The sequence below is a fragment of the Ixodes scapularis genome, unplaced genomic scaffold (genome assembly GCF_016920785.2).
Source record: "Ixodes scapularis isolate PalLabHiFi unplaced genomic scaffold, ASM1692078v2 PGA_scaffold7__128_contigs__length_106722199, whole genome shotgun sequence".
Lineage (NCBI taxonomy): Eukaryota > Metazoa > Arthropoda > Arachnida > Ixodida > Ixodidae > Ixodes > Ixodes scapularis.
The window spans coordinates 92,643,591-92,666,933 of record NW_024609882.1 but is presented as its reverse complement, the minus strand read 5'-3'; the positions used below and the strand labels follow the sequence as shown (position 1 = coordinate 92,666,933).

The following is a 23,343-nucleotide window of genomic DNA, read 5'->3' as shown; positions in this document are numbered from 1 at the left end:
GTAATGAGTTGCCGCAGACTGTCGCCGCGAAGCGGCGTAAAGCGCAGCGCGACGGATGGGTTAACGCGCGCCCCCGTTATTCGCTAAAACGACCATTCGCTCAAATGTCGCCGTTCGCTAAAATGTCATTCGCTCTTGTGATATGGACCCGACGAAGGCCATGACATCCCGAAAGAGAAAAGCACTCTCTTTTAAAGAGAAGTTTGACATACTTCGCACGGTGGATCGAAATCCCAGCCGGAAGAGGTCTGAGGTCGCAAGAGAGCTTGGACTCGCGCCGTCAACTTTAAACAGTATCGTCGCGAGACGAAAGGAGGACGAAAGGAGATCGAAGCGAAGGCTCCTTTCTACCAACCAGGCTTTAAACAGGCTCGGGGGGCAAAACACGCAAAGTTAGAGGAGGCCCTGTTGGTATGGTTCAAACAAGCCCGGGCATCTTGTGTCAACATCGACGGAGGCATTCTGCGAGAGAAGGCGCAAGAGATTGCTGATCGTTCGGATATCGAGCATAGCGGACATTGTGGCCGACCTCACTACTGCCGACAACGAAGAAAGTGATGAAGAAGACGAACAAAAAACCAACGATTACGCTGCACCCACGTTTGCGGACGCGATCGCTGCTTCGGACACCTTGCGCCGCTACGTAAACGTTCATGAGTCATGACTGCGCGGAGAGTGAGAGGGGACTGCGGCTTCTGGAGAAACGACTTTTACTGCATACCATTAATTCGAAGCGGCAGGTGGATATTACGCGCTTTTGTGAACGTGTCTGAGTCCAAAAGAGTTCGGTAAGTGCATAAAATAAACCATTGCATAAGAGCTGCTTTCCATCTTATATAGAGTGCCTTTAAGTGCGTTATCGGTTGCTGCGCTTTCCCGGTTGATACGCTTTTTTTCCGCGGTCCCCTGAAAAACGTATCAACGAGGTTTTACTGTAGTAAGACTATCGATACATACTATCAATGGTGTACTATCGACACTATGATCGATAGTATACCACCGATAGTAGTTGACTGTCGTGAAACTCAATACTAGCATACTATCGGCAGTCAACTATCGTGAAATTGTGTAGGGTTGAATATTAATAAACTATCAATATCTAACCATCATAATGCTCTTGATGGGATTTTTTCTAGGTGACAAACGAAGAGCGTCGAGGAAATGTGGTGTAGCTCCGAAAGAAATGCAACTCCGATTAGTGACTTTCTCATAATTATTGAGGAACAATCTAAAACATATTGGAAAACAATCAGAAAATGGTAAAAATCTTCCTTAGAAACTATTGACAATAAACTATTAAAATGTCTATTGTATACTAGTGAGAAACTATGAATGAAAGATGTCAAAGGTTGTCAAAGTTTTTTTTTTTTTCTGGGGTGTCTGCTTTTTATGAGCTCAATCAGAAATATGTATATCTGTGTGCTCCCTAACAGGCAAACTACATAAGCGTTGCATAAATCTGGAAATGGTCATCAGGAGAAAAAAAAAATTATGAACCCCAGCAGTGCTAATTTTCACCTATCAGAGGTCATGGCTATAAAAAGGAATATGGGCAATTGAATAATAAAGGAAACACAAGCGTGAAACAAACTTGCAAAAACCCTGGTGCTAAATGTCTTCAGTAAGTGTTTTCCCTAGCTCCAAGACAAACAAAGAAATACTGAATATACTGAATTGTTTTACAAATGTGGGCAAATGTGGGCCATGAATCTACAAAATATGTGCGCAAGAAAACTAGCCAACCGACACTTCTGTTTTACCTCAAAATTAATTGCATCAGAATGCAACCTTATGTTTTGTTTCCTTTATATTTCATATTTTCCGTAAAACCACACATTATCCGTCTTCGTTCCCTTTTTGGGGACATGCTTCAATATTTCTAACACTTGACAGTCCTCTGAAAGCTGACTTTATAGTAACCATAGTCGACTAAAAGCCGACTATCGATAGCACTATCAACTGCGCTACTGCTAGTACTACCATCGATATTCCACTTCGACAGATTCTTACACTAACGGTAGTTTTTGTAAAACTATTCTTGGGGGGATCGGTGGCCGAGTGGTCTAGCGCACACCAGCTCGGAGCACGTGGAGTGAAAGCTCGCGCTGCAGAACCCAGGGATCCTGGGTTCGAGCCCCACCCCTGCCCGTTTCGATCTGGATGAGCATCGTACCGGCGTGCGGTCGTGTATCACTACTGCGTGATGCACGTTAAAGACCCCAGGCTAGCGGCTGTACCACACTGGCTAAATTTCTCATCTACAGCTGGGAGACTCGTCGCCCCTGTGAGGCAGACCAAGTTCTAGGCTGTATAAACACACACACAACCCAATTTTTTTTAAAACTATTCATAGCATCGATAGTAAATTTTTCAATGGTTTTGCATCACTACTCATGTCATTGTAGGCTGTTCTTCCGCTTATTAAGGTGTGTGAGGATACCCAGGCGTCTCGGAGAGACACAGCAGAGCTTTTATGGTCATGACACTTAGTGAATCCTCTCCATTTTCAGCGTTTGCTTCTTCTAGAAGGGGGTCGAACATTGTCGTAAAAACCTAAGCCAGAAACACTAGACTGATGGTCCGCCGCAATGTCCTCTTCTGACATGCATTTTTTTTTTTTTTTAGGTTGTCGCCTTGCATTTTTTTCTTCGAGAATAACATTGAACAAAAGCTCAGAGACCTCAACGTTTGCCGTACTCTAAACGACTGAATTTTTCGGTCACGTAATTACGTGGATTTCGTACTAGTTTCGGGAATATTTAGTGGGCACGACATTTTACGATTGAAAGTGGTTCGCTATTCACTTGTTGCAATGGGGTAATGCATTTGCGTCATAAATTTATCTAAAAATTTTTATATGGTGAAATTTGTCAAAATTAGTTATTTACAAAAATTAGTCCGTTTTAGTATTTGTTGCTGAAACAGGTTGCTGAAGCAGTAAACAACCCTGTTTCGTTCTCTAATAATAAAAAAAACGGTAAAAGGAAGCAACTGCGCCATATTAGAATAGAAAACCTCGGTCAGAAAAAAGTTATCGTTCAGAGAAAAAGCTGTCGTTGATGTTCTATTGTCGGTAAAATGCTTTCTAGACAGCTGTTGAAATGAACGAGCTACGTGAGGCACCCCATGGGGCAAGCAGATGCCAGCATGCGAGAAGAATTGCGGCTTGGCTAGTTTCAGCTTTAGTTTATACTCTGTTGAGCCAACACCACCTAGACAGAAGGCGTCCACATGGTTTCCTCTTCCTCTATGAAACGTCATCACAGTCGGATCGCGCTCGGTTGGCTATTGGACCCAAGCCCGACCTTCGACGCGCTGATTGGCCACGAGCCGCAGCCGAACATTGATGCAGCACTCGTGCCCAATCTCTCGCCTCGATCGATCTGACTATGATGACGCGTGTGGAGGTCTTCTGTCTAGGTGGTGTTGGTTGAGCCCAAAGCTGACGGTGCGGTAAGAGCTACGTATGTGCAGGCCGGACCATTCAACCACTTCCTTTCATCCCGCTTCCTGACCCCGTTCTCTGCGCGTAGGCATGGGTGCGGGTGTCACCACGTGGAGAAAGATAGGTCCGACGAGCACATAGCATCCACAATACCGTCGGTACTTAAAGGGCAACTCCGGTTCATACTTTCGATTTTGGGCTAATGACTGTTTTTAGTGCAGTCAGCGTCCCTGAGTTGCAAGGTGCAATTTTTTTCTCGTTACTGTGCTTAGTTTTAAAGATATCGACTCCTCAAAGTTTTGTTTGGGGCGTGGCCAACAAAACCGAAACTAGCTGCTCGAGGCCCCGGCAACACTGGAAATCAGCCGCTATGTGAACGTGACGTCAGGATCGTTCTTGTTCAACGAGTATGCAGGCCGAGTGGCACCTACCTCTGCTGCGCTAGCCGTCTAAAGATAGGAGGTAAGCTGATCTTGTTTTAATTCTGTATACGTGGTAATTATCCAGTTAGTGCGTATACCCAAAAAAGCAACTGGAAAACCCGTGAACTCGTTCGGTGCCGTACTTGACGGCCGCCGCCGTGCATGCGCTATGCTGTACTTGTCGCTTGTATACCAAAAATCTAGCAATTGGAAAATGAGTAAACTCGTTCGGTGCCGTACTCGGCGACTGTCGCCGTGCGTGCGCTCTTCCGTACTCATCGCTAGGCCTCACTTGTCATGGATGGAGCGGTGTTGCTTTACGCCACGCTGCCAGTGACGTACAGACTGGGGGCCCTCTCGCTTTCGCGCTGTGGGTCAGTCCCAAACATGAAGCTTTGAGGCTCTCCGGCGTGGGCCGCGGCGCCCGAACACATGTGTGCTGGGCTGTACAAGTCTGTTTTTTTCTTTCTTTTTTTTCCTCGGGCGCATAAAAGCCGAAGTCCAAAGTCCATTCGTCGAACAGCGTTCACCCACACCTTCTCCAATTTCCGGTCCGTTGGAAACTTGTGAAAAAGCACCTCCGGAATGCGCAGCGGGTTGTTTGAGCAGCCCACAGTGCTACAAGTTGCACTCGGCATCTTTTGAGGAACAGCCGGGCAGTCTTGAGCGCACTGAGTTGCTCGCTAAAACGAGTCTTGGAGTCCTCACAAGCAAATAAACAAAAGGCTATACCGAAGCTACACTGGCTACAGATAAAAGCAACGGCTAAACACACCAATCACAAGCCGAAGTAGCGGCGGTAGCGGCTTAAAGAAGCGCACTACGTGCAACGCCCGGACTAGAGGAAAAAAAAGAATGATACTGACGTCACGGCCCAATGTTGCTTTAGCGATCGGCAACCCGCTGGCCGTCCGCTAAGGAGCAGCGGCTGGCGGCGGGTCGCATTTTTATTATGGCATTAGTTGAGAATGCGGCGTCCCCCGGATGTAATATTTTGGCTGGGGTCAAATTTTGTGTCACTACAGCGATACTAGTAATTTATTTCATTTTGAGTTTTGGCCGGACTTGCCCTTTAAGCCCGAGGAATAAGAGGGGAAGAAAGAGGGTGCGGCTTCAGCATTTTTTTGTATGATTACTAACTGACCACTAGACTAATGTTTTCTAACCCTGAACAGCGACGTAAAAAGAAGGGGTTCTTTTCTTCTTTCCTCTTGCGATAAAAACGGTGAGGAGGAAATTGAGAGTGGAGAGTAAGCTTCCTCGTTTCTGCTCATTTGTCAGGCTTTGAGGACGCTTCCCCACAGTGCTCCGGTGCAATTTTCAGGCAAGTGGCCTCTTCTACACCATTGAGGACTTGGCAGCGACAACAGAAGCAACACAATACTCTGCTTCAGCCCTCTAGTTATACTATTGACTACAGCAAAATTGACAGCACCTAGCAGCTAGAACAGAAAGCTCAGGTGGCAGGTTCGCTCGCCAGTCTCCTTGAGCGAATTAGATATACGCGGCACCTTGCAGTCTAAAGACGAAGCCGCGAAAACATGTTGCGAAAATCGCCAACACTCTGCCTTGCCTTACAACGGACCGCAGTGGATGCCACGACCCAAGGGAGCTAGTCCAATGGCGTCCGAGCATCGCGTGACCCGCAAAGAAGACGCAGACACACGTGGGGCACGTAGTCACGTGACATGCGTTCGTGGCGTCGAATCGGTTGGGATGGCTCATCGTATCTGCTGCGGTCCGTCGCGAGGTGAAACGAAGTACGGGTTGAGGTAGGTTTTCTGAAACGTTTCAAACCACGAGGAGCCCCCATCTGCCTCGAATGGCAGCCGAAAAATTCCTTTGGGTTTCGGCATTCATGCAACAAATGCAACGGAACGGCACAGAAGTCTGCACACTTCGTCAATGGCAATGTGCATATTAGAGAACGCTTGGCTTATAGTTGTGTATAAGCGAGAGTTTCAGACCTGCTCAAATGGCGCTTAAAGTGTAAGTACACTTTACTCGAGGGTTCAGGGACGTTCGAGGAAATTTGGGAGCTGAAGGCAAGCACGAGGGTACAGCCACGAACAACATATAATGAAAGAGCCCAGGTGACCATGTGGCTCAGAAGCCCTCCAGTGCTACCTAATGGAAGAAAGCTCAATTATCATTGAAGCTATTGTGTGAGCGAGTGGCATTTCAGCGGCTGTTTGATTTTTTTCGCAGCTGTACACCCGAGTACAATCACGTCCACAATTGCACTCTGGGTGACACCTGCCTTTTTAGGAACACAGTATGAGAACTGATGGTCGGATGCGTGAATTGGCCTTCCCAATGACATTGTCGCCATCACCAATAACGCCAAGTTATGCCTTGCACAAACCAACCACTCCCTACTGTAGTGCCCCGAAGGCACTGAGGGAGCGTGTAGATACATTAATTCCTCGTTATAACGAAATCGCTTTTTTCGAATTATGGCTTTTATCAAAGTTCAAAGTGGTCCCAACCAAAATGCAGGGATTTTTAACCGGATTATTCTAAGTCTATCGGCAGCCGACCACACTTATTACGAAGGCCGAGGTGCCGAAAGCTTGCGAGCCTATATGGAGGCACACAGAGACCTTTGCGTTCCCACCCCTTTCTTTAGGGCAAACAGCAAGCTGGGGAACCAGAATAAACGGGTGACAGAGGGCAGAGAAAGCAGAACAGGCAGAGCGCCACTTCCGATGCGCCGACGTGGAGACGGGGGCAGGTAGCAGCGTCAACGTTCTGACGCTAGTCACGACGCCCGCAACCGACGCTGCCAGACTCCCGTTGGAATCGGGTCAAAAGAGCGATGGAGCCCGGAGATCACCCCTTTGGGAGCCCCCGACGCGCGCGCCTGCGGCGTACTACACACACATATGCATCGTATGGGAGATTAGGAGTGTTCACCAAAAGTCGCTTAGATCTGCGAGGTTGGGGAAAGGGGCCGGCTCAAGTCCGAAATCACCAAGGAATTCGACATTCCAGCACCGGCTGTTCGACATTGCCCACCATTTTGTAGAACAAGCAAGGCACATTGGACGGGTTCGAGAAGTTTCTCATGCAGGAGAAAGCGAGCCCGTCACCCGAAGATGAAAGATCGCCAACTGCTTTGCGCACATCGGATTTTCCCTTGCAAGCCCGCTTGCCGAGCCGGCGCACAATATCCATAGCTGCAACAATCTCTACAGCAGTGTGTGAAAACATGTTGGCAAAGCCACCGAGGATAACTTGGATTCGTTCGAGCTTTTTGATGCGGACGCTCCCGTTGTTGCACCTGCCACGAATGCTGTAATCATAGACCATACATGCGGCCAGGGTGGACACGAAGCAACATCGGAGAGGCACCTTGGGAAACGCCGACGACTGCGGAGATGCGAAACATCCTACGGCTGCTTCAAAACAAAGGGGAGTGCAGTGGCGGTGACAGCATTCTTGCGACGCCTGGAGCAGTTCAAAGAGAACTGATGCCCGGGTGAAATTAACGGCAAACCGACTTAGTCATTTTTTTACTCGGTAAAGCTGCCGCGAGATGTTCCTAACCAAGGTTTGTTAGATTAAATATATGTACAGTCAGAGTGCTGCGCTGTGTTCCTATCCCACCTTCAAGGCAGCTAGCACTGTTTTTTTGGCTGTATCGCTTTTATAGAATTACCACTTATATCGAATTTTTGGTATAACTTCGATATAACGAGGGATTACTGCAAATAAATAAATAACATATTTTCCTGACTATTCCACAGACAATTCATATTTAAAAGCAAAAAGTTTAAGCGGTGCAGACTATACAAGGATTTGATTCTTCTAGATCCGCCACTACCAGACGTGACGAATTTTGTGGATGACACAGTATGTTAAAGATGATTTATGTATGATAAAAGCTTCTTTGCGAGTTAACCAAAGCAGCCCTTTGTCAAGGCATGCTGTGTACGAGATGCAACAAAACGGTGATTTGGGCTAGTTGGTTCGTTACGTAGTAAAAGTGCTAAAAAATAGGAACAGACAAAAGATTGACAACAACACAAGGCGTTCCTTGACCTCGATTGACGAGGGAGCGAGAGTGGGCATGCTAGAAACAATGCATTCATTTTTTGTAAATGGTAGTCAAGTCAGTGTTTTATCTAACCAAATTTCAGTCGTGAGTGCGCCTTGCGCTGTCAACAAGCCTCACATTGTTTGTTTTTTCGTGCTTTTCGCGTGTGTATGAGCATTTTTGCGTGCAGAGTAGGCACCAAGTATAAACTATTTTCTAAGAAAAAAACTCTTATTTTCTGACCCAAAATTTATTCCCGCGGACAGGGCGCGGACCGGAACATACGGCAAATAAACGAGTGACTCCCCACCTTGGCTTGCGTCCCACGAGCTGCAGCCCGAGGTCGAGCGCCAGCGCCGGCAGGTAGTGTAGGCAGAGCAGGCTGACGGAGTGACAGAGCCGGCTCCGCGTGAGCCCCACGCTCGGGTAGCGCATTACGTGCGGCAGGGGGTGGCTCAGGATGAGCTCGTGCATCGTCGTCGTCACGTCGCCCCACGTCTGGCGTTGCAGAGTGCCGCTCGTGCAGTTGTACACACGCACGTGCTCCGGCCTGCGAGGAACACACCCGCAACTGCCACATCCCCTCGAGAAGTTACATTCGCACAACTGTTGCGTTCTCTCGAGACGCGACATGCGCGAACTGCTGCATTCCATTTCGGACGCGACGTGCATGAAACTTCTGCATCCTCTCTAGGGGTGACATGCACAGAGATGCCGTATCCTCTCTAGAGGCGACGTGTGTGCAACTCCCCTCTAGAGGTGACGCGCGTGAACTGCTGCATCCTCTCTAGAGTTGACCTTGCACAACTGCCGCATCCTATCTGACAGCGAGATGCGCACAACGGCTGCATCCTTTCGAGAGGCGAGATGCGAGCAGCCGCTTTTTCTGATCATTCAAAGTCGGTGGCTGCTGTTAATTGAAGCCAATTTCTAGGTACGAGTTGTGCGAAAACTTTGTCTGGCCTGGGCGAGCCCTACCTGGTGACGGACGTGTGCCAGGCGACCGAGATGAGCATGTTGGCAACCACGTCCACGGGAATCACGTCTGCTATGCAGTCCCGGTCCACGAGCACGGACCGCAAGATCCCAAGGCCGCACTGGAAGGAGGCAAAGGAAGATTTACTGGTGATCTTCACGTCACTTCGTATGTCCGAAATATGACGACACAATGAAAGCTGCTCAACACGCGCTCAGGCTCAGGAAGGTAGGGGTCTGAGAACCTTGAGCCAGAACGCTAGACATCAATGGGTGCCGTCCTAAGCTGCGGTGCGGCAGTACTCACCGAAACAATGATGCCAGTAAAGCCGTTGTAGTTGTCCACCCAACCCTAAAAGAACAAGCAAAGGGCTGGTGTTACAATCAGCAAGATTACACGGCACCGGTTGCGCAATCCTAACAAAATACTTGATGGGCGACACCTTGCAGAGATGTCGGCGTTCGCTGCCATCTGTCGTCGCGGCGGAAGGAAAAACCCTTATTCTCTCCCTTCATGGCATAAGGAGAGAGAAGTTGGGTAAAAAAGGAAGGTTATGCGCCCCCCTTTTCCCCTCGTCAACTAACGTCAACCTTGCACCCTCCCTTTACGGCTCGGCAACACCGAGGAAACCTGCGCCTTCGCTGGCATCATCACTGCCGCAGACTCTTCCTAATAACACCACCAAGCCAAGGACGTAGACCGCCCTTGGAGCGAGCGCGGAGGGAACAACTGCCTTCGGCAGCCCCAGCGGCCAAAACCCTTCGACATGGCCAACCCACAACACACATTCTACCGATTTCACGCTTTGCTGATTCCATGCTTCGCACCGCGACAATGTTTTGCTCGTCGTAACCGGCGACTTCAACGTCCACCTCAATTGACTTCTTCCAAAACCGACGTGCCCCATTGCGGCGAAATACCACGCAATGCACTTTGGGAACTAGTTGCCCACTCAGTTTCGGTTTCAACTGGGCAGCTTCATCTCCTGCTATCACGCCGCGACCGAACGCGCTGCTTGCATTTTCAATTATCTGACTTCTTACGAATGCACACTACACTCATTCTCGAGCATTACAAAATGAAGACCGGGGCACTTTCCTTGGATCCCGAAACACCGGATATTGTGCGTGCGTATGCAAACTTACTAAGACGTGCGTATGCAAACGTAGTAAGACCCCACCCCACGAGTGCATCTTTGAGCTCACTTTCAATAATCTCGTCTAGTACCGGTGAACTACAACTGGAATTTGGTCACCTTGAGCCTTACACACATTTTGATATTTTGTTTGCCAAACGTCCGCTTCTTGTTACTTTATTGAGCGAGAAGCAAGCCGCATCATCAAAGGAGTACCAAAGTTGAGCCCAACGTTGACGCATGTGCTTTTAAAGAAACGTAATAAACTCGACCTCACTACCGCACAAAAGTTACTATAATGTCTTCCTCGTGTCATCATATATCTCCGACTCAAATTTTATGCTGATCGAAGATTAAGCTTTCGCAAACGCTGAGATCGGCTAGCTACGACAGAGGCCCTAACAAGCGTCTCCTACTCCCGGCTAAGCCGTTTTGGGCGAGCTTTTACGGACGGCCAAGATTTGCGCCCGAACGGTCCGTCTAAAATTATCTCGGCATACTCAGTCAGGAAGAAAGCAAACACACGACAGACAATGTGGCCATTAGTAACCATCAAATGCACTTTGAATAATTTCGTTAGTTTGGCGCACCACATCGGGGTTCATGCCCGTCCGGCACACTTCCGGCGAACGGTGCGACATTCGATCTTCACACAGGTGCTCAAGTTTTACTTTCTTAAAATGGTTTGTATGTGCGAATGTGCCTATATGATTGGCAGGACAACTTTATGCGCATACGTGATGTTGAATATTAGTGGAATGCAAGCGGGTGGGGACTTCATTTCGTGCAGTGCTGCGGTTCAGTACAGATAAGAGATAAGAAGTGTTAAATCTGAGCTTTTCAATGGCGCCCCCGAGTTTTACCTTGCGCACTCAGGCGTATTGAGAAAAACAGTAATTGCAAAAAGTTATATTTCGTCTATGGACGCACGAAAAAAAAAAAAACTCACTGATCAACAACACGAATGTAAAGGCGCGAGCTTGATGTATGCATACTGATTGGTTGCTACAGCTTGTTGATTCGTACACAAGCAAAATCCCCGAGCTTCGCAGCTTCGAGATTCGGAGCACTCGCTCGTCCACATACCTCGAAACGCTCACAGAAAGGCTCAGAAATTACAATATATATCTTCATAGTTATGTTGTGCAGGAGTCACACACACGTGTGGGCGGCGTGCGTGCCCTCTGTGTGTGTAAGCGTGGTTAGCTTGGTGCGGGTGCGGCACCCAGGGCCTTTGCCCATGTGTGCACCGCTGCCAAGCGGTGAGGCTTCGTCGTGTGTGTGGTTGGCTTGGTTTGAGGCGTTTTAGTGTGAGCTTATGTGCATCGAAGGGGCACAAGTGCGAGCCCACCACTCCGTACGTCCTTGACTTGCGTGCATGCTCGCACAGTCTGGATTTCTGCAAACTACCCGCTTGCACTTGTAGCTGTAGCGCACACACAGACCGGAAGTCGGGGGGGGGGGTACATCTACACCGGAAGTGACGGTAGTGCGTGCATGGAGCCTTATCTCTTCCCGTCTTGGCTACATCCCCACGTGGATGTAGACACTTCCAAAAATAATTACACCCTGGATTGGCTGTGCTCGTAGCTCAGTGGCTACGATATCCGACCGCCACCGCACCGACATGTGCGACTACACACGAGGAAATTAGTCGAGGTTTAATCTAACGTGGGAAAAAAAATATAATTGTACAACCCACCAGCCACAGATGGAGACAATAGATTCCGGCAATGAATGGCTACGAGGGTCGCCGCGAAAGACTGAATCAAATTATTGATTGATTCGTCGATTGATCGAGGGAGAGGCTTCGCAAGAGGAGGAAAGGGACTCACCGGGAAGGGCTCCCTCCAGGAGGCGGTGACGATGGAGGGCCTCACGATGGCCACGGGGAGTCGCTCCCGCTCGTCCAGCACCAGGGATTCGGCCAGGGCCTTGGTGAGCGTGTAGGTGTTGGGGCGCTGCCCCAGCAGGAAGCCGCTCATCGTGTCCATCATCTTGTCGTCCATCCACCTAAGGGAGGGATGCTAGCTCCAACCAGAGCGCCCAATCGCAGCCTGCCTCCCAACGCCTTTTCCCGAGAGGACGGCACATAGCCCACAATGACAGCGTAAGATTTGGAAAAAAAATTGGGGCCTGCCTTCGGGCTATTGTCTAAACATATTGTATGCAGGATGCGTTCGCGATATATGCGTAAATCTGAGCAGCAAAGTTTCGTGGGACTCCACGCTGCCACGCCACGTGACATCCCGGTGTCGAGTCGCGGTGTCACACGTCGTGTGGCAGTGTCACGACATGTTATACGGCGCAATGTCAGTCTGTGTCGTGTCACATGACTCGGTGTCATGTAACGTCATGTTGTGTGGCACAGTGCCTCGTCGCACCACCCGACACCGTGACCACGCATAACGTGGTTATGTGACGTGTAATTGTGACACCGGGCACGCAGCCAGAGGGCCCTGGCCCCCCTCGAGAAAAAAAAGCAATCGCTCGAGGAAAGCTACCCCATAGCACGTGTCATCCGGTCCCAAGTTAGTCGGCATGTACGTGTCGCCTCGTAGAAATACTGAAACATTCATTGCGACTTTACACTGACTAAGCCTATACGTTATGAGTAGGATTTCGTGTTTTCAAAGTTTATTTTCCGTGAAACGCTGAGGGTGCTTTTCGGAGTTTATTTTTTGCAAAACAATTTGGGGTTTATAGGAGTTCATGTTTGTTAGATTCCCGATTGTTTGAAATATGGAGTTTATTTTACTGTGTTCTTATATTTTGAAAATTCAAAAAGAAAAGAAAAAACCTGGGAACCATGACCCGTTGCCTTGAAGGAACCTTCACAAAGGCAAACCCCTTTTGTCAGTAGTTCGAGATTTCAAAGGAAACTAAGAGGCACCTCCTCAGGACCACAGACCCAGTGCTTTTACGAAACTTATCTCTAAACACTCTTTTTTGTTTTTTATTGTGTTGTTGGGACCTCAAAATTCAGAGCTTTCCGAATAAATCCGAATTGGCATAAAATTTACCAGCAGGTGTTTTTCGACTTTTTCGTATTCATCCCAAAACAGGGAACCCTATTTGAGAGTGAGGACTTCCCGGAGCTCAAGGGGTCCCATTTAGCCACTGTCAGGTCGACAACCTGACACCGCCCTGGAGGGATCGTTCCTGCGGCAAACAGAGTTTCTTGGCCTGTTGACCCGGCTCACCCACGTAGAGGAAAGGGGATCCCGCTTTTCTGGCAGCAGCGGCGGCAAGGTTTGACTATGTTACGTTGGCTGTGTTCCAAATTTGACTCGAGCAGATCAGAGCTATTTCCACAGCTCGTATCACGTGACAACACAAGTAGAGCGACGTGAGAGTTTTCGCTCCGCACGCTCCACGCTGCGGCACGTTAGGAAGCTCGGTCACTGGCTTCGGGCGAAGAGGCACTCACTGAGCTGCGTCTATGATCTTCTTCGGGTCCACAGGCGGTGGGTAGATGACCTCGTCCACCTCCGGCTTATCACAGTTGCAGTAGGCAGTAGACACGTGCACCAGAGCCTGGAAGAGGGAACCACAGGCCGTGCATGAAACCAACTGCAGCAGAAGACAGGCCAGCTACCACGCCAGATCAGAGAAGCCAGTTTGTAGACATATCATAAAATTTTTCGGCTGAAATTGTAATTTTACAGATACCATGTTTTTCGGCCTATAAGTCACACTGCGAGTCACGCAGTAAAACGGGGCATGGCATTGCGCTGGAAACAATGATGTCGACCCTTCTCTTTGTCATTCACATGATGCTGACATCTGCATACACATCAATCTCGCCCGCTCATCTTCGCGGAGATCATGTGGACTGCAACGGCCTTTGGATCGCCATGGCAAGTGACTTTCCCGGTGGTACCAAAACCGAGCCACTAAACTTGGACAACAATGGGCGTCTGGCAACCGGGGACGTCAGCAGACGGCTATCTGGACACACGGCTACTTCAGCTTGCCAGTCAGCGGGGCCAGTCGGGGCATGGCATCGCAATAGAAGCAACAATGTAAACCCTTCTCTTCGTTGTTCAGGTTTTTTACATTCCCAATTTTCGCTGCTACCAGAGTCGTGACGTCTGTTTGATCGCGATGACATGCCCCCTACGACGTTCTTGAATGTCGTCGCCGTCAGTGTTCTTGGTGCATGCTGTTTACCGAGCGTTACTAACTCTGCAAATGCCTGGGGTCATTGAAACCAACCCCGGTCCAGACAGTGTGGAATCCCAGGTGGCCGACATTCTGAACATTGTAGGTAAAATTGAGATTGACCAAAGTCACATGCTTCCGGAAAGTAAGGGGCTTCAGGACGCCCAATCAACGACGGATGTGAAAATAAGGAGCCTTAAAAAACGGTAGCGGCAATAGAAGCCGACTGGAACTCTATGAGGATGTCTTTGGAAGGGAGTGCAAGCAACCCGGAAGTTTCCCTCAACGTTGCATCACACATATCACAAGATAACGCAAGGTGCGCTGAGGCCGAAAAGAGGCTTCGGAGATCAAACTTACTGTTCTTTGGTATCACTGATGTGCAAACTGAAACTTTGAGTCAATCGGAGGCAGCCAGTTTCAGATTTTGTGAACGACAGCTGGAAATTAAGGTTGACCTGAATGACGCCGAGCGATCACGTAGGCTTGGAAAGTAGGGGTGTGCAAATACCGAATAGTAGTTATTGAATCGAATACCGAATCGAATTAAGGAACAAAAGCCGAATATCTAATAGTGATTTTATTTGTAGGAATTTTTCAAAGTGTGCTGCGAATGAGATTATTATAAGGGCAGAGTATGTGCCTGGTACAGAATATGCATCTCGCACGAAACAAAAAATCGAATGTATAAAAATTCTGGTAAAAAAAAATAAATAAACAGCAGCTGATGGACGTTGGGCACTAAATATCCAATTTTATGGCACAAACATATTCTATCTACCTTAAACTAAAGGATTCTGAGTATGCCATAAGGGAAGACTTATAGGAGCCTGTCCGCTTCGCTCAAATAAAACTGTTTTTGTTCGCTCGATCGCAGAATGGAACATTCAAGATCTGCTTTCGTAAGCGGCATATCAATAATGAATGCTGTAAATATGACGTTACTTCCGACTCTGTTACTGAAGTCCCTAGATACCTTTTGCCCAGCTGTGCACGCGAAGCAGTTAAAATGTTTGAACTACATTGTTACATTTACTAATATATCAATGTCGCGCCTATGCGGGATAAGTTAAGTACATTCACTTGTGATAACAACTCTAGCACTGACATTCTAACGGAATCTAAGCTAAAACCCACAATAAACAACAGCGAAATTTTTTTTTTCATGAATTGCAGTGTGATGTTTATTGATCTGATAGGCTTGAGCAACAAGAAAGGGGAGTGCCTAGCGCAATAAAAAAAAATGTGTTTCGTCATTTTGTGTTGGAAACTGCCCTGAGCTAGAGGCTACGTTTGTTTACATTACATGGGCATTTAGGCAAACGATAATCGGCGCATGTTATTGGGCACCAAATCAGGGTTGATAATTGTGCTAATCTGTACTCTGTTTTGCTTCGAATTCAGGGCCTTTACCCAAAAGTACATTTTCTAATCCTTGGTAACTTTAATTTTCCAAGCATCGACTGGGTTAATTATACGATAAGCGGGTCGAATGTCGCTAAAGAATTTTTCGATAACTGCTTGAACTTCGACCTCATTCAAGTTGTTGATCGGCCTGCTCGTGGTGATAGCATTTTTGATCTTGTCCTCACTGGCTCTCCAGAACTTACAGAAACTGTGAACTGTGTTTCTGGTTTAAGTGACCACAATACCCTGCTTATTGAGTTATCTGTTCCTGTCCTCAGGCGAATTCCCACGATTAAAACAATCCACGACTACAACAAAGCTGATTACGTGGCAATAAATCAGCACCTAACTTTGTTTTACCAAACCTATGCCGACATTTTTTTGTTGTAAGACACACGCAAAGAAAACAAACATTTTTTTTAAAAGCCTAGACAAAAAAAAAATGTCAAGAAACAAAATTTTCAATGAAAAAAAAAATTTTAAGATATTTTTTTGGCGTGAAACGAATTTGTAGTTGGGGCCCGTGGGAACCCGCAGAAAAGTGGCAGCTACGGTCACGTGGTGCTTGTGCTCTTTCAAGAGCTACATATAGGGTCTAAAAGTTGCTTATTCATCTTTGTATGAAGTACAACAAATAAACAAAGATTAATAAGTAACTTTTAGAGCCCAAAGGAAGCTCCTGAAAGAGCACAAGCAGCACGCGATAAACCTGTGCGCCTAACATATTTTTGCTCTAAACTTTTTTTTTTGTTTGTTTTAAATTTATTTTATGGCAATCTTTTCGCATCCAGGCTGTTTTTAAAAAAATGTTTTTTTCTTTTGCATGTGTCCTTTAAGGTCGGTGGAAGAAAACTGGCTACCTTTTAAAAACAAATAAGCACTCTTATTGAGCAGTTTGCTCCTACTGTCATTGCATTTAGCGACGAGAATAACTTCTCGTACAATAAAACCTTGCGTCCGTTGAATAACAAAGAGAAGCGATTTTATAAAAGAGCGAAACCACTGAACGATAATTCAGTTCGGAATGAATACTTTGCGTGCCTCAAAACATATACAAAAAGTATCAGATTGTCAAAAGAAAAATTTTAATGCGAAAGCATTTACTGTCTCATGGAGGGAGCCGATGTCATCAGTTTGAAACGCAAAAATGGCACCTAGTTTCCCTAATTCCAAAAGTCACATTGGCTGGCGTGCGGCGACGAGGCTCCCATCCGCCAGATGGCGTGCGTGTCCGTGCCGTCTGCGCGCCCATAAAACTAACCACCGCAACCCCATGCCACTACGGGCCCCATCGCGGGTTAAAACGGACACGTTGGCGCGCACTCGGAGGCTTCTGCTCGTCTCGCCACCGATGAACATGGTACCACCTCTAGCATCCACATCGTCAGAGGGGCTTCTCTGCTTTCGCATTCGCAATTCATAAGAAGTGCTTAGGTGTACATCGAGCTTTTTTTTTTTTGGACCTACCAAGAATTTTACGTATTATCATATTTATTCGAATATAATTCTACCGTCGCCGACTGTTTTTTGGACTCTGATAATTTGGACTTGTTCGATATTTCGGACCTAAAGGAGGAACCGTGGCATACCCCATAGAAATAGTGCATATTCACGACCAATGTTTCGGACAGATTGAAGTCTGAAAGTTCAATTATTCGGACAAAATCGTCGCAAGCAATCAGCGGGAAACACTACCGAGAAGCGGCCCTTTTGAATTCTATGTTGGCTGCAAATGGTTTGGCTTGGTTTGGCAGCGCTACTTGAGTACTCCTGAGTCCTACCGCTAGGTGACGCTATGCTAGCCCTTTTTTTTCCATTTAGCTGCACATCATCATCATCATCATTTTCATTTCGCTTTGTTTTATTCCATCCCTTCGCGCCTCCGCCCAATTTTTGCGTCGCCAGTCACCATTTTGCGCTCGTAGATTTGTGCCTCTCATCTCGTTTGGACAACGCTGGCTTGGACGTCATGGCCCGATCTATTCTTCTGTTGCAGCAAGGTGTTGTTAAGAAGCGCAGAAAGTACTCAACCATAACGCTAGAAAAGAAGGCAGCAATTCTCAAGCTTGCAGAAAGTGGCCGAACGCAAACGGAGGCGTAACCTAAAACAAGGTACGCAGGCGTATCCTGAAGCAAGGCACTATTTACGGCTTTTTTAAGCCCACTTGGAAGTAATAAAAGCAAGTTTTTCAATCTGCTGATTTTAGGGGCGAAGCTCCTTAGGGTCTAGCCTTGTCCGTCCGGCGTCCGTGCTCACATCGATAGCCATCCCATCTGTCTTCTTAAAAAAAGAAGAAAAAAAAGTTTGCGCATTCGACAGGATTCTAACCTGTGCAGGGAGACCCCAATGGATTTCTAGTCCATCGCCTTAACCACTCGGCCACGACTGCGGGACGAGTAGGGGGCTCTGAGATGTGGTAGTAACTCAAGAGCTGGGGATGTAATGTGTGAAACGTTGCATGTAGCCGCTCAACGTCTATACACGAGAGGGCGCTGCGGTCAAATGCATATATAATCGCTTTAAACTTTGCATGCATTGGCTCAACGTTTATAGACGAGAGGGCGCTGCGGTCAAATGCTCAAATGCATATATAACCACGTTCCATACCACACATTCTCTTCCCGACAGGGATGAAAACGAACGAAAGGCTCGGCATGCTGCGGTTCAGCGTCTACGCAGACAAGCACCACCAGAGCTTCGCCCCAATCAACATCATTCGCCACGTGGAGATGCGGTAATTTTTTCGGACTGCTCTATTATTGGGACATTTTGGTCCCTGCAAAATCCGAATAATCAATCGGCGACTGTACGTCTTTTTTTTCTTTTTTTCGAAAATGTTGTCAAAATTTAAGAATGACCAGAAAATTTCGACATACATTGTGACGAATGTGGCTGTCGAATCACCGAGCCGACATTGTCGCAGTAGCACAGCACTGCTTCTTGTTTCAGAAAGCTTGTGGTGCACGAAAACAACTGAAACAGCAGTAGCATGTGACCCGCCATGGCCACCGAAGAATGGTGTGTGGAGTAACTGCAGTCGCGGACCTATGCAGCCACGTTTTGGACCGCCAGAAGAGCAGGCCATCGGCAAGAGTTCTACCGTTCCCCCTACGTCGTAACTGTTAATACGGCCTAAACAGCATTCTCCACCAAGATGTGAAACCAAAAAGTGCACTTAAGGTACATTCGGAGCTTACTAAAAATATATTACCACAAACATTGAGTGTGCACGCGTCAGCGGACGGACTAGGTGGCGGCAACAGCAGAGCAGACGCTCGTGCGCAGCGGGCTGGTAAGAAAGAAGTACACTAAAAAGCACTTTGGTATTGGAAGCATACGGGATCCGATAGAAAAAATGAAACCCCGTTTTCGTCCAGCACAAATAAGTTACGCCTCACAGAAAGCCGAAACTTCCCACGGACGTGGCACTAGCGGTAGCGTGGAAGTTCAGGAATGTGACGTTGCCTGCATCAGAACGTAAAATAAAAAAACAAGATTTCCCTGTGAGCCGACTTCCAGTCAATATACTCGCTGAGCCAAGAAGTCGCACTGCGGGGGCTTGGGGATTTCTACCGGTGAAGAGAAACTCATCACAAAAAGATGCAATCCTGTTTTTGGACATCTCACCCCAAGGGGTGCATGTATGCAACGGAAATAGCCCTCACTATGAGGCAGCTCCATGCGACGCACTTCTGGCTTTAAATTTTTAAGCCCCTTTGAATGAGCCACCCGTAGATTGCGGTGACGTGTCGTCACACCGACAGCCTTTCTCGTTAATATTGGGGTGGGGTGTTTCCGCTAGAGAAGCAGCAAGCGAAGTCCATGGTTCCTGAGATCACGGAGGTTAGATTCTTAACACGAGCTTCGTCGAGGCCAAACACGCGCCGTTTTGAGTGCGCCACTCCATCACCGCGACGCTCCCTAGACAGAGAAGGCCATCCGGGCCGAAGGGTTGGGTCCAGTAAGTTCAAAGTTGCTGTCGCGACGAGTGAAGGGCTTGAGGCGACTGACGTGTATGATGTGGCAACCTTGGGCTCGCCAGTCATTTGTGGGTTGTTCGCCACCAGGGCCTGTTTGCTCGAAGCGCTAACCATGGCTAAAGTTAGCCGCAGTACCTAGGAGAGGGATTTTTAAATTACGTGACTGCCTTGGTACGGATGCGGGGAAAGATGGCGAAGCACCGGTGAGTGAGCGCTGCTCGCTTTAAAACTAATATGTCGTAGTAGCTGCAATATTGGGCGCGTTAGTCAGCAACGAATGGTGCAGGAGGCTTTCGCTTTGCCTTACCTCACTTAAATCGAAAAAGGCATGAGCAATGACCTTGCCACATTTTTTATATAGTATTTCGATTTCGGCCACTCCTAAGCCTAAATGAACGTGGGAATTGTCGCCATGGCAACGTCTTTGGAAAGCGGATTGCATTGACTCAATCGTCCGGGTATTTATAGCCCACAAAAGCAGACAGCATCCCAATAGACCATTTTCGAAATTTCCCAAGCACTGAGGTGCATGCTACAAGTGTAGTTACACGCGTTGCATGTGCTGGCGTCTGCAGTAGTAAATGTTCTAAAGCAAAAAGTCTAAAACAAATTTTGCCATGCACGCGCGTTCGTCAAAGCCTTATTATGATTATTTACTTCGAATCTTTTATAAAAGGAAGGCTAGCGCGTGCGGACCGTAGAATTACACTTTCAGCGTTCTCCTCGGTGCTTGGGTAAATTAGAAAAAGGTCTATTGGGATGCTGTCTGCTTTTGTGGGCTATCAATACCCGGCCGAGGAACGCAATGCACCATGCACTTTGCCCTCCATCCCTGTCCCTCGCAAACGCACAAAAAAAAAAAAAAACCGGAGAAGGTTATTTTGGTTTGTTGCTTACGGCGACTCGCGGCATTGTCGCGTCTTTGTATTTAAACTTTCGTTGCTTTGCCCATCTCCACCTTCTTTCGTTTCTTCTTGTCGTCATTTTACAACGGTTCAGTGAGGTACTGTTGCGAATTTGTGAGGAGGCCTACCAAGCTGTTGAAGCTACGGACCACGATGACATGTCTGGAAGTTCTGACGATGATTAAGTTTTGGGAATCGCCCTGTGATTTAGCTGAGACTGCTGTAAATAAAGGTTTGTTGCTTTCTTTTGCCCAAACATTGCCCTGTTCTTAGAGAAAAAGAAAAAAGAAAGGTCGACCTATATTTGAATTATTATTTTTTTTTTAATTCTCGTTGAGTTCAATAAATAGGGGTCGACCTATTTTCGGTTGAATACAGTACCCTTATTGATGCAAGAACGACCGATTTCTGAATTTTCTTCAGGTTCTTTCTTTCATGGTGACACAGAACTCACTGAGAGGACGAGTGGACGGCTTTGTCACTTATTTCTGATGCCCAGCATCCAGCATGCACTCATGTTAAGTTGCACATTGGTTGTGTGTGCATGCTAGATGATCACGGTACACGAAAGTGTCAAGTACGTAGGAAGCTTGCACTGGACGACCTCTCTGTCATTCTTGGATCTTGTCTTGGCGATGTACTGCTGTTCGCATCCGCTGCAACCCCCCTCCTTAGGCTGGGCAAACTGCCACCGAACTATCGAACGTAACCGAAACCGAACAGCCGCAAACTCCATCAGCGTCATCTGTCACATGCGACATAATGAAACATCACGAAACAATTGTAATCGAATAGAAGCCCAAAGTGCCGAGTTTGTTTTCTCGTAAAAAAAAAATTAGGGTTGCACAATCTTATTGATGGCACGCCAGCAACAAATTTTAAGGCATTCTAAACAAAATTAATTTAAAATGAAACCTTTTTACAGTTTTCCTTTCGAGCAATGTGCTTCAATAATCGGCTTGATGGTCAAATTTATTTAGTAATTTCAAGTTCACGGAAGCATGGAGCCCCGTAGGAATCTCTGGGAAATTGGGATCAGTTCGTTAAATAGCAAATTTCATAAAATTGGGTTTTGTAAAATCTCGTTTTAATTGTATTGCCAAAAGTTCAAAGGTTCGCTAAAACCAGCAGTACCCCGAGGTTCGACAAAGGTCTGCAACATCCCCGCCTAAGACACAAGTCAGAGCACCGTAAATCAAAGACCTCAATCAAAGCAAAGCAAAAAAAGGCCAAGCTTACACGAAGGTTTGGCATATGTTTGCAAAGGTCCAACACGCGTCTTGTGCCCAGGACGTTCAGTTGCACGGCTCGTCTGCAATGAAACCAGAAAGGTACAAATTTCAAACTTTTCCGTTTTCCACATGTGCCATGTTATGCTTGCATGCACCGTACACTCCATAATGCGATGAATGAAACAACAGCACTGATACTGACCATTGAGCCGAACATTCAATTCAATTTAGTTAATAAAAATGAGGATTGGGGATACCTCTGCCTTTATTTCTAACAAATGAACACAAGAAAAAATGCAGTGACTACAAATAGCAAAAACATTAATTACAGAGCTCTACAACATTCCTTTCTGCTCTTTTTGCGACACTGTCCTTTTCATGAGTGTCAAAAAGAAGTAAAAAAATATCAGCAGGGGTGGAAGCAAGCTTCAGCCATTTGGAGCAGGTGTGGAAGCAGCAAAGATGCCCCTTTGGAGTAGCTTTAGAGCAGTAAAAGTTCAGCTTTAGAGCAGCTCAAAAGTAACAAAAATCGAGTTTCGTAGCAGTAGAAGCAAATCTTGGAGCTGGTAACCCGAGTCAAACTCAGTGCTGTAAGCACAGATGTGTTTTTCGAAATACAAAAAGAAATATAAACAAAAAAGCATCTTCATGTGACGTCTCAGAACCATTTCCAAACATGACCTTTCCTTAAATATATTCCAGCCCATAGCAAAAAAAGATATTTGAATGGCTGCCCTTGAGAAGTGCCCTAATGATAGCGGGTTGGTCCCTCCCATGGATTTACAATAGGAGGCGTAGGCAACTAAACTAAAACAACTCTCATGAAAACAAGACATTTTCACTGTTTAACAACCTAAATCGCACGTTCCATACGTTAAAAACAAAACTATTTCAAGCTGCAATAGTATGGTATGAAATAAAGTCTAATATGTACTTGACTACCGCTCATTATTAGGAAATACAAATATCTCTAGCCCCTGTTTAGCAACCAAAACTATTCCATTACTCAACAGAGTACAAATCGAAAGTATTCCAATACTCAACAGAGAACAAATCTACTCTATCTGATAAAAGTACAAATGCTAAATATTGAACATTTTATGATACCACCTATACCATTCCTGCTCATACATACATACTTAATTGACCCTTACTAAAACAGGCATCACGGACTAAAAAGGAACAAGAAAGCTTGTTTAGGAGTTTAATAAAAAAAAAATTGACTAACAAAACTAGCAAGTAAGACCCTAAAACGGAAGGTTTTCCTTAGGTCAGTGCGGAGCGCAGGTTGGTCTGCTTCTTGTGCAGGGGTTGCGTAACGTCAAAACGCCGAGGTCTTATTGGCTGATTAAAACAAATAGTGGGTATACCTCAAGGCTCTTAGCATTAAGGTCTACCCACTATTATTTCAATCAAAACCAATCGGAGCTCGGCGACGTTCTAAAGTCACCGCATTTCTTGTGCAAGAAGCAGACGACTCGCCCTTCGCACTGCTTGGATGCGTTCTAGCACAACGATATAGAATTTGTTTCGCTCAACAGGACATGCCCACTGTTCTCCTCGCCCTCCTGCCGACTTGCTGTTTGGGTGCCAGCAGGCACCCAAACAGCAAGTCGGCAGGGGGGCGAGCAACTTGT

The 23,343-nt window shown here is 46.8% G+C and overlaps 1 protein-coding gene across 1 annotated transcript in view; it reads right to left on the bottom strand.

Moving 5' to 3' along the window:
- Positions 1 to 23,343, bottom strand: part of LOC8037879 (fatty acyl-CoA reductase 1) — a gene marked incomplete at its 5' end in the record, with an annotated part of 59,529 nt that overhangs the window by 17,716 nt on the left and 18,470 nt on the right. The window contains 6 exon segments of the mRNA XM_042286566.1: positions 8,217 to 8,456; positions 8,885 to 9,003; positions 9,189 to 9,233; positions 11,853 to 12,030; positions 13,448 to 13,554; positions 21,714 to 21,786. Of these exon segments, the coding sequence (XP_042142500.1) occupies positions 8,217 to 8,456; positions 8,885 to 9,003; positions 9,189 to 9,233; positions 11,853 to 12,030; positions 13,448 to 13,554; positions 21,714 to 21,786 (762 nt within the window).